The sequence below is a fragment of the Mytilus trossulus genome, chromosome 3, assembly GCF_036588685.1.
Source record: "Mytilus trossulus isolate FHL-02 chromosome 3, PNRI_Mtr1.1.1.hap1, whole genome shotgun sequence".
NCBI lineage: Eukaryota > Metazoa > Mollusca > Bivalvia > Mytilida > Mytilidae > Mytilus > Mytilus trossulus.
Window position 1 is genome coordinate 12,236,266 of NC_086375.1, and position 12,434 is coordinate 12,248,699.

Genomic DNA, 12,434 nt, shown 5'->3' on the forward strand with positions numbered 1-12,434 from the left:
ACATCCTTATACTTAATGAAGTAAGTCGAGTACACCCTATCAAGCTTAAACATGATTCATAAGTTTTCAGGATGTGAATTTATTGAAATATATTTGTGTTATTTATAAAAATTGCCCCCTTCTAATGTATCGTAAATAACTTTGAAATCACCACTAGAATACAGTGAAATAATGACTGATCATACAGTTTCAAAATATACAAGCGAGACTGATCGTACAGTGAGAAATTCAAACAAGTGTAATTTTCTTATTTTTGGCTTCAAAGATCTGGCTGAAACTTTTACCACCACTTCAAATATACTTTATTTAGTTAATTAAGTCTGGGTTTTACGTTAATTTGTACAGCAAGGGTGCCAAAAGATTGTTTTTAGGTTCACCGACTGATTTTCCTTAGTGATGCACTTGAAAATCTCTTGATTAAGGCAAAGATACGAATAATGAATGTGCTAAATTTAATCATAAACCATTTGTGAATATCGATGTCAGCTGAATTAAGAATTAAGCAATGTACAGATGAACATCTTACCGTTTAATATAGTATATCCAACAAATTTAGAATGTGATCCAAAAAGTTCTCGCTTCGAAAATCGCGACTTCCGGATAGCGTACAGAATAGTATCTACACTGTGAAATAGCAACCACCATCAGATAATAGGACGGCATGCTTTCATCAGCAGGTGAATTGTTTGAGCTAGCTTTAAATAAATGTCGGTGAATAGCTGTTCAATACAGTAATATTATTGTTTTGATATCTGATATTTATTTGCTTGTCTTGCATTTATCTAAAACACATTGATTGATGGTTGGTAGTTAGTGCCACTTTCTGCACTCTTGGCTGATCTTGGCTATAGCATGGAAGCCTGTTTTTATTTGTGGATAAAGCCAAGGGGCTTAGGAACCTGGACCTTTGGTAGGAAAACTAGCAATCATAATCAATCAAAATTGAAGTCGAAAGAACCTACCACAGACAGCATAGGAACTCAAAACCTCAGTGTTGTCAGTTAGGTTATTGCTGTCAATAAGCTACCTAGACCCCACATCACAGAAGCAGCATGACACCTTTTACGTATGCTGACGACTCATTATTGTATACAGCTAATTAATCAATAGGCCACTGTCCTTACATAAAGCCCTATAGATACCCAGGTAAGCATCTCAATTTTACAGGTAACAAGAGTTAAATGTCTTGTCTTTCTTGGCATTCAAAGTGCAGCGAGGCAGTAAGAAGGTGTCCGACAGATAAAAAAAAAATACAGGCACATTACAGACCATAATAACAGAGCTATTGACCAAGTATGAATGCATTCTGTTGATTTAAATCCGAGAAAAAGTTCATTCAACATGAACATTTGAAAGATTGGCAAAAGTGTGACCATAATATTTGTTGGACAAACAGGATGATTGAAATATAGCCCCCACTTCATCATATTTACCAACAATTTCCAGATAGGTACTGCCCTTTAAATACATTTGTACAGACGAACTGATATGAAAGATTGGCAAATGCAAGAACTTAAAAATTCAAATAAAAGGGCCTGGATGATCATTATAGAGCAGAGAGAATAATAGGCAAAAGCAAGAGTGTGTCCCAAGTACACGGATGCCCCATCCGCACTATCATTTTCTACATTCGGTGGTCCATGAAAATGGGATAAATCTCTAATTTGGGATTCAAATTAGAAAGATCATATCATAGGGCACATGTTTACTAAGTTTCAAGTTGATTGGCTTCAACTTCATCAAAAACTACCTCGACCAAAAACTTTAACCTGAAGGGGGACAGATGAACGAACTAATGGACGCACAGACCAGAAAACATAATGCCCATAAATGGTGCATAATAAATCAACAATGAAAAATGCTCTCAAAATTGAACTAACCAGAAATGGGGGATTCCCCATCTAGACCCTCAAATCAGAATTGATAACAATAAAAACTTGACAGATTGTAACAAGTTCATTTTAATGTCATAACAATGGAAAACAAATATGGTCAAAATAGATTACACATTATTGTCAGATATTTTGGCTAAATCTGGTGATTTTTACAATGAACACTCACACCATGATCAATGTCATTTCAACATTTCATTTATAAATATTTATTTTATTATCAATAAAAAAATGAATATCATTTTGTCTAATAAATTAAATAAAGATTTATCTGTGATCTGTAAATCGACTTGTTCTTTCTCTTGACCTTGACCTAGATTGTGACCTACAAAAAAACATCACTTAGTTAGAATTTACAAACTTTATTTAGAATCTTTTGAAACAAAGTATATATCTTTGATACAGTATAATTTGCTTTTTTATTGGTTCTTGTGTTATCTATTATTATGCCATTATTTTAGAATGACATATTTTTCTGGTACTTATTTTCATTATAAATTCTTTTATGTACCTTTTGTAGATCCACAGATTTGGATTAAACAGGGGAGATTTGAGATCCCACATACCTGTCTGCATCAACAACTTGTGTCTATGTCAAATCAGGACGATTAATAGCGGTTGTCTTATATAATTCTATTTAGAATGTTTGGTGTTGATGTCAGATCTTTGATAACTTCTGCTTTATTTATTGATAAATTTGTTTTACTCTGGATGATATAGACCTTGACCTATTGAATAGGCACATGTTAATTTTTATACGCCCGTCTTTTAGACTCACCTTTTCCTCCTCTTTGGACCAGATCCAGCTGGTGATGGTACACTATCAGGACTCTTACTTTCACCTCTATACATATGACTCACCTTTTCCTTCTCTTTGGACCAGATCCAGCTGGTGATGATACACTATCAGGACTCTTACTTTCACCTCTATACATATGACTCACCTTTTCCTTCTCTTTGGACCAGATCCAGCTGGTGAAGATACACTATCAGGACTCTTACTTCTACCTCTATACATATGACTCACCTTTTCCTTCTCTTTGGACCAGATCCAGCTGGTGATGATACACTATCAGGACTCTTACTTCTACCTCTATACATATGACTCACCTTTTCCTCCTCTTTGGACCAGATCCAGCTGGTGATGATACACTATCAGGACTCTTACTTTCACCTCTATACATATGACTCACCTTTTCCTCCTCTTTGGACCAGATCCAGCTGGTGATGGTACACTATCAGGACTCTTACTTTCACCTCTATACATATGACTCACCTTTTCCTCCTCTTTGGACCAGATCCAGCTGGTGATGATACACTATCAGGACTCTTACTTTCACCTCTATACATATGACTCACCTTTTCCTTCTCTTTGGACCAGATCCAGCTGGTGATGATACACTATCAGGACTCTTACTTTCACCTCTATACATATGACTCACCTTTTCCTCCTCTTTGGACCAGATCCAGCTGGTGATGATACACTATCAGGACTCTTACTTCTACCTCTATACATATGACTCACCTTTTCCTCCTCTTTGGACCAGATCCAGCTGGTGATGATACACTATCAGGACTCTTACTTTCACCTCTATACATATGACTCACCTTTTCCTCCTCTTTGGACCAGATCCAGCTGGTGATGGTACACTATCAGGACTCTTACTTTCACCTCTATACATATGACTCACCTTTTCCTCCTCTTTGGACCAGATCCAGCTGGTGATGATACACTATCAGGACTCTTACTTTCACCTCTATACATATGACTCACCTTTTCCTTCTCTTTGGACCAGATCCAGCTGGTGATGATACACTATCAGGACTCTTACTTTCACCTCTATACATATGACTCACCTTTTCCTTCTCTTTGGACCAGATCCAGCTGGTGAAGATACACTATCAGGACTCTTACTTCTACCTCTATACATATGACTCACCTTTTCCTTCTCTTTGGACCAGATCCAGCTGGTGATGATACACTATCAGGACTCTTACTTCTACCTCTATACATATGACTCACCTTTTCCTCCTCTTTGGACCAGATCCAGCTGGTGATGATACACTATCAGGACTCTTACTTTCACCTCTATACATATGACTCACCTTTTCCTCCTCTTTGGACCAGATCCAGCTGGTGATGGTACACTATCAGGACTCTTACTTTCACCTCTATACATATGACTCACCTTTTCCTCCTCTTTGGACCAGATCCAGCTGGTGATGATACACTATCAGGACTCTTACTTTCACCTCTATACATATGACTCACCTTTTCCTTCTCTTTGGACCAGATCCAGCTGGTGATGATACACTATCAGGACTCTTACTTTCACCTCTATACATATGACTCACCTTTTCCTCCTCTTTGGACCAGATCCAGCTGGTGATGATACACTATCAGGACTCTTACTTCTACCTCTATACATATGACTCACCTTTTCCTCCTCTTTGGACCAGATCCAGCTGGTGATGATACACTATCAGGACTCTTACTTTCACCTCTATACATATGACTCACCTTTTCCTCCTCTTTGGACCAGATCCAGCTGGTGATGGTACACTATCAGGACTCTTACTTTCACCTCTATACATATGACTCACCTTTTCCTCCTCTTTGGACCAGATCCAGCTGGTGATGATACACTATCAGGACTCTTACTTTCACCTCTATACATATGACTCACCTTTTCCTTCTCTTTGGACCAGATCCAGCTGGTGATGATACACTATCAGGACTCTTACTTTCACCTCTATACATATGACTCACCTTTTCCTCCTCTTTGGACCAGATCCAGCTGGTGATGATACACTATCAGGACTCTTACTTTCACCTCTATACATATGACTCACCTTTTCCTCCTCTTTGGACCAGATCCAGCTGGTGATGGTACACTATCAGGACTCTTACTTTCACCTCTATACATATGACTCACCTTTTCCTCCTCTTTGGACCAGATCCAGCTGGTGATGATACACTATCAGGACTCTTACTTTCACCTCTATACATATGACTCACCTTTTCCTTCTCTTTGGACCAGATCCAGCTGGTGATGATACACTATCAGGACTCTTACTTTCACCTCTATACATATGACTCACCTTTTCCTCCTCTTTGGACCAGATCCAGCTGGTGATGATACACTATCAGGACTCCTGCTTCGACTTCGACTGTCATCACTGCTACTATCTCCTCTATCTCGATGTCTTTTCTCTCTTTCTCTCCGTCTCATCTCAAGAGCTCTAATTCTAAGTTCTTCCTCTCTGTCCTAACATTTGTAAAAACAAAAAATTCAACATATCTATCTTCTGGTTGAATTTTAAATAAATAATTCCATTATAAATGAAGTAACAGTTCCATTAAGGATGTCGTTAGGTGAGGTTTTAGAATAAGTGTCAAATATTCGGTCTCCTTGGTGTTTTCCATACAAGGTAAACTATTTTGCCTCATAACACCTATTTATTTTTTAACATAAGACTTAAAGTCATATGAAACGAGTGAGTGGTGAACAGAGATGGGTCCGATTACTTTCAATGTAATTGATTAAATTACAATTACTTTGTCAATTGTACGATTAAATTAAATTAACGATTACATCTTTTCTGAAAGTATATGATTAAATTAATGATTACATTGGCAAAGTAATCATGATTACATCTGATTACAATGAATAAAAAAAAAAACATTTTTGATGTCAATGTCTTTTATGAATAAATGTTTGATATAGCTCGTATATAGATATATGAAGATGTGGTGTCAGTGCCAATGAGACAACTCTTCATCCAAATTACAATTGATAAAAGTATAGCATTTTTGAAAAAGGATTTTTTAATTATTATAAAATGGTAACTTCAATTTTCATCAATTTAATAAACCACAAAAGTTCAATATATATATACATGTACATGCACATTGTGTCATTGGTTATGACCTATCACAATTTATTGCCATTGATCTCTGAATAGTGAATAAAGTTTTATGAATTATTTGCTGTAACTTGTCTTCTGATCTCTTCAAGACTTTATATGTATTACAAGGTGCAATTTATGAAAGTTAAAATATGAATGAAATAAAGTTACCAGTTAAAAAACTATGCGAAACTTTTTAATAGAATTGTTACATCATATGGTAAACAAATTATAAGTACTAAAATCATTGCATTTCACATGTCAAGTCCAAATCCATACCAAAATTTGTTTATTTTGAAAAACATGTTTTTCCAACTTTTAATTAGTTTGTGCTAATTAGATAAATTTTATCATATATCATATGTATTTCCCTACAGCTATGCTCAATTGGTAATTGCAATAAAAACAAACCTTAATTGGTCTCCTACCTGTCCATTTAAAGTTGACAAAAATCCCAAATTTAACAAAAGAATATACTTTAGGGTTTATAATGAAAAGTATAACTTGAATTTAACAGTTATTATCAAATGTATATGTGTACATCTGTAAATTGTGAATATATGTACAATATATTTTTCCAAAGGCCAGAGACATATATTTGTAATATATATCTCTGCTTTGGCTAATGATGATTTTTCAATACTGTAACATTTTATTTTTTTGCTGAAGTATGCAAATCAATTAGCATGCTTTAAGTAAACAAAAATAATTTAACATGGAAAATATTTATTAAATATGAATAATGAAAAAATCATTTATTGACAGTTTTAGATTTTTTCATTGTAATCAGAATGTAATCATAATGTAATCAGGATTACAGGCTATTTTGAAAAGTAATTGATTAAATTAAATTACATGTAATCAGATTTGAGGCTGATTAATGATTACACTAATTACTTTGAAAATTGTAATCAATTACAGCTGATTAACGATTACAATTACAATTACCCCAACTCTGGTGGTGAAAAATGATGTTTGTCCAATTCTTGAACCAATGCATGTATACATCATAAACTTAGTCCTCTGTGCACGATTTTATCATTATTTTCACAAAAATATCATATTATCGTCAATTTTTTTTCTCTCTGTTTGTAATGATTTAACAAATATGGCTGCTCATTAAATGTCGTGTTTGAAGCCAAGTTTTACCGATTGTTACCTTATAGTAAACAAATCACAAAAAGCATGGGTATTGAGCAAGTGTTTAACATGTATAATCAGATATTTGTTTATTTCAATGACAGATCCATGCGTATTGTGGTCACAGGATTTTTACGAGGAGGGTTACGCTCGGGTCACTATGCATACGGAAAATATGTCGGCGAATTGCTTCCTGGAAGCAAGCAATTAAAAATAATTAAACTTCTTCTAAATGTGGACAAATTAAAGAATTTTCCTCAGAAAAAAGTATATGTACATAAGTTGTATAATGAAAACTATCCATTTAGTTATAAAAAACATATGCATATTTTTTTTTAATTTGAGGTTTCTTATGATTTTAATAGGTCATTTGACAAAATTTAAGCAGATTCTTGATTTTCCTTCTTTTAATTTGAGATCCAAATAATACCAATGCAAATATCAGGTAAAAGTCATCCTTTTCCCGCCATATTTTAAAAATCAAATATCTTGAAAAGGAGCTCCATGACCTATCAATATTTTTAGCTTATTTTGATCCTTAAGTAATATTCTTCAAGCTTAAAGTATCAATTAATCTATAAATTGGTGTTAAAATCTACTAATTATCTAAATTGAGGGGAGGCAATCAAGATGTTCTTGAATTTAAAAATCAACTTAATTTATCATGCTGCAGAAAATTATTCCAAGTTTGACTCAAAGGGTAACGTATTAAACCCTTGTATATAATATTTGATCTTCTCAACTATGAACAACTTACAAGTCTTTCTTGTTCAGATTTTATGGTTCTTTCCACTTCAGCCTTTTTGTCTGCTTTGACTGAAAAAACAACAACCAATCAATGAGTATTGCATATAATATATATCATATACATATGTAAACAAGTCTACATAGAAAAGTATGTTCAAACCTAGCTATGATTGCGTTGGATAAAAACAGCAATTTTTATTCGTGAGCATGTAAAACAAATTTTGTTGTAGAAAGGTCTAAAAACAGCAAAAATATCATTTTCCAAAAGACCAAAATAGTGAAAAAGTACTACATTTAACAAAACGCATTTGACTAACAGGATGAACAACTGATGTTCTTAAACCCTGCTGACTGCCATTGGCAATTGCCAAATAAATTGATCACAAGATGTAACAAAATGGATCTTAATACTTATTTAATACTAAACAGAAAACAATAAACTTGCAGCAAAGATGTTATACCACAAGCATGAGGTGCCACAATTTGTACACCAGATCTGGATTTCAACAATAAATGTCTCTTCAGTGATGATCAATATTTGAAAGGCCATATAATTTACCTCAATTAGACTCTTGAATTTAAAAGAGTCAAAACAGGATGAATGGATCATATAAACCGGAGGGAAAATATGATGGAATCCCAAACGAAAAATTTGATCATGAGGCGTCAAGATTTTCATATCTCTAAAGCAAGAATCTAACATAAATTTTTAATATCCTACTTAAAGGGTCACAATTTCTGCAGTACTGGTAATCCCCTCACTGGAACAAAACTTAAATAAATGCTTAAATTTGTAACGTCTTACAATTTTACTATAAAAACAAACTATTTATCTAATATTATTTTTGTTTTGGTTGAAGGACCCCACTTTTTAGACTTAAGTGTCATTCAATACTTACATGATCTGTTGAGGGCAGCCTGCATCTTCCTTTTCAATTTCTCTTGTGGAGTTACTTTTGCCTACAAATTCACATTTAAATTGAAATTTTTTGCACATATATATATCCAATACCCGACTTCAGAACTAAAGATAATTATTATCTTCATGATGTGAAAATAAAAATTTATGCTGTATATTAATTCATGCCTGGTTTCTATGCTTCATTGTAAAATAATATTCATGCATCCAGAATTTATGGACAAAAACTCCACATTGAAATGTGTTTTTGGGTTGTATTTACCATATGAATGTTGTTTTTTTATGTTCCTCATTTGACATCTGGTGGATAGTGCAAATTGTCTCATTGGTAATCATTACACACCTCCATATCTTTATATTTGTCTGTTCTTATGTAATAAGATCTACTTAAGGTTTTCACACATCCAGCACTTTAACCTAACCATTGTCCTTTGGAATTGGTAAAATTCATTGCGCTTTTATTTGAGTTATATTTTTATTTTATTTTTTACAAAAAAATGAAAACACATCCCCTCCAACTAGAAAATGGCCATGTCAATGTGACTCTTCTACATTTTTGTAAGAGGTGTAGAAACTAATTCTAATAAAAACAAAGCAATACCATTTAAAAAATAATTAGTTACAATTTTTATATATTTTGACACTAGGAATAAATTCAGGATGCATTCTAGGTTAATATCAAGTTCTTTTCTGCTTATTTTTTTTTAATTTATTAGGACCCTATATCAAAATTGCTGATTGACTGATAATTTTTTTTATAAAATGGGATCAATTTAGAATAGCATGTTATATTCTCATCTCAACTCATTGTTTTTCAATTTTCAATAAAAATCTGTGCACAGAAATTTTTTGAAAATTGTGAAATATTTTTTTCACATTTTTATTTCCATTTCTAATAATATGTTGTTATCATCATTATAATATTTTAAAAAATTGTACCAACACATGTATTCAAGAAAAAAACATGATAAACTGTACTATTAAGTTAAAGTTAAATTAGTGTTCTTTCAAACTAAAACAACTACTGGTAATGCAGAAATAATTATCTGACTTTTGATACCAAAATAAAACTTTACCTCAGATGACAGGCAGTGAAATGTATTTCAAACTTGTAAATGTAACTATTGAACCTTAATATTATCATATGTTACAGAACATAAGGCAGAAAAAAACCATACACATTTCAAACCTTTATCAGATTTAAAAAAACATATAAATAAAATTTGTAATGCTTCTTAAAAAATTATAAGAGAAAAAATTACAAGAAGTTAAGAACATAGTGCCAAAAACTCTTAAAGACATGATAAAACTATTTGTAGATTCTCAACTCCATACCATCCTCAGTTCTATATTTTTTCAGAACTTCCTGACAAGATATTCCAAAGCATTTGACTTAGTAAGCTTTGAATCTTCCCACAATTTAATCCTTCCTCAATCCATAAAAATTCAACCAGAACAGACAAATATTTATTACTTTTCATAATTTTTATGCAGTTTTAAAAGCTATGGATGAGAATCTAGAAATATTTCTATGTCTTAAGCAGGGAGAACCAAAAGTATGTTTTTCTATCATTACAATGATTTCATTCTTACTGACTTGAAGGTTTAAAGATGTACTTTTACCAGGTAACTTGGTCTCACTTTTTGACCTACAAAAAAAACCCAGTCTCAATATCAATCATATTTCAAAGCTTCACTGTAAAATACATGTTAAAAGATGTTGTTTTTTTATATTGAAATGTTTAATGAATAATTAATTGTTGGTTGCTCAGTGTCCAGTTGCAAATTTCCAGATGTTTCCATGAACAAGAACAGTTGGGATGTCAAAGGAGAGTCAACCTGGCCAAAGGGAGACAATCTTTATTGACATTGGAAAACCAAAGGAATTACCCCCAACAAGTTTTGTATTAAAAGTCACCTATCAGACATATTATTTTAACAAAATATGCAGACAAAAAGATATCCCATGATCACATCTCACAGAATCAGATGTTTTTACACACAAATCAGTATTTAACTGTACATAAACTAGCATTGGAAGCAAATAACTTTTACATATTTATACTGCATGTTGTTGATAACAGAAAATGCACAAAATATAATCTCTAGCACCACTTATCAGGAATTACCAAATAAATGTAATTTTAAGAACATGTACCAGCTTACTTTACAGCTGTATTTTTTGTTCATGAGCTTCGCTCTTGGTAATAATTTTCTTTTTCTTTCTACCATATATATTTGGTTTTGGATTTTGTGTGTGTGTTCTTTTTTCTTTTTTCATTGGAGTTGTTTGGGTTTTCTTTTTCTTTGTTCATTTGAGGAATGAGTTTATATTTGTTGTGACTCAAATAATCACCCCATAATAAATTAACATTGATAAAAGGGGGATCTCCCCTTATTACAGTAGAAAAATAAATAAATTACTGAATTCAAAATCTTTATCTTTCTTAACAGTTCTTCTGCATTTGCACAGCAGTCTGCACAATTAGCCACTAGTCCCCACAAGTTCGATGCCCCCAGACTAGTAATATTTCATTTGGACTAATGAATTTTTTTAAAACTTTGTTTGGACCAATAAGAAAAATGTCAGAATAATGGTCTTCAGACTAGTACTAGTAGTAGTTGTAAAAGGAATACAGCAATAACGGTAGGTTTGAGAGTCCATTCAAAGCAACTTCAATATAATATGTATTTCAAGGGACACAAACCACTTAAAATGATTGATTGATACTGATTTTAAGTCTCGTCCATGATATTGGTGATAAAAAACCTTTAATATAAATTTCATTAAAAACTGTTAACACAGAGTATATCTCACCTTTTTACAACATGATAGTAAAATGTCAATTTTGAAATTAAAACATCACTTCTTTATCATGTAAATTTTGCAAAATATTACAAGTCAATGAACCATGACTAATGGTACAGGGCTAAGCGAAACAGTTGCCATGGAAATAAGATGTTCAAATGATTATAATATCATTGGCTAACCATAAGTGGTTCCCCTTAAACAGATCCAACCAGATGCTCCGCAGGGCGCAGCTTTATACGACCGCAGGTTGAACCCTGAACGGTTGAGGAAAGTATGGACACAAAATTCAAGCTGGATTCAGCTCTTAATTTGAATTGTGATTAAATAGTTGACACAGCATAGGTTTCTGACACAGAATGAATGTGGTCTTATGAACTTAAAAAAAATAAAAATTTGCCTTTGAGCAATTCACTATGCTGTTGAATAATAATCCTCTCAAAAAAATATTTGAAGAAATTTTATTTTTATTTATGAAATCTGAAATGAGAAAAACTTTCCCTTATTCCAAAACTGATCTCAATTCAAATTTCTAAGGGAGTTTGCAACAATAACTGCTCATTTAAATACATCATAAAATATTAAAATGTAAAAAAAAAGTGCTTGTTATCACTGAATGGTAAAGATTGTTTTAATTTATCAGTTGGTAGTAATGGTGAAAATACATTGATTATTGTATAAAACAATGATTTAAGTTGATTCAACTACTATTCTGGACAAAGAAAGATAACTCAAATTTACAAAGAATATTGGAAATATCTTGCTATTGCACAAATATCTATTCTGGACAAAGAAAGATAACTCCAATTGAAAATTGATTGCTATTGCACAATATTGTGAAATTAGATATTTCTTGCTATTGCGCAATACTGTCAATTGAAAATATCTTGCTATTGCACAAATATCTATTCTGGACAAAGAAAGATAACTCCAATTGAAAATTGATTGCTATTGCACAATATTGTGAAATTAGATATTTCTTGGTATTGCGCAATACTGTCAATTGAAGATTTCTTGC

The 12,434-nt window shown here is 32.6% G+C and overlaps 1 protein-coding gene across 2 annotated transcripts in view; it reads right to left on the reverse strand.

Moving 5' to 3' along the window:
• Positions 1-1,943: 1,943 nt before the first annotated feature.
• LOC134710170 (CLK4-associating serine/arginine rich protein-like) overlaps positions 1,944-12,434 on the reverse strand; it is a 29,241-nt gene continuing 18,750 nt past the window's right edge. The window contains exons 15-19 of one of the 2 annotated variants that reach the window (XM_063570388.1): positions 10,205-10,256; positions 8,588-8,648; positions 7,699-7,757; positions 4,995-5,161; positions 1,944-2,217 (exon numbers count right to left, since the gene is read on the reverse strand). In XM_063570388.1, the coding sequence (XP_063426458.1) occupies positions 2,160-2,217; positions 4,995-5,161; positions 7,699-7,757; positions 8,588-8,648; positions 10,205-10,256 (397 nt within the window). In that variant the 3' untranslated portion in view covers positions 1,944-2,159. Of the gene's footprint in view, positions 2,218-4,994; positions 5,162-7,698; positions 7,758-8,587; positions 8,649-10,200; positions 10,257-12,434 lie in introns of those variants that run through there. The other variant, XM_063570389.1, reaches the window with a different exon arrangement.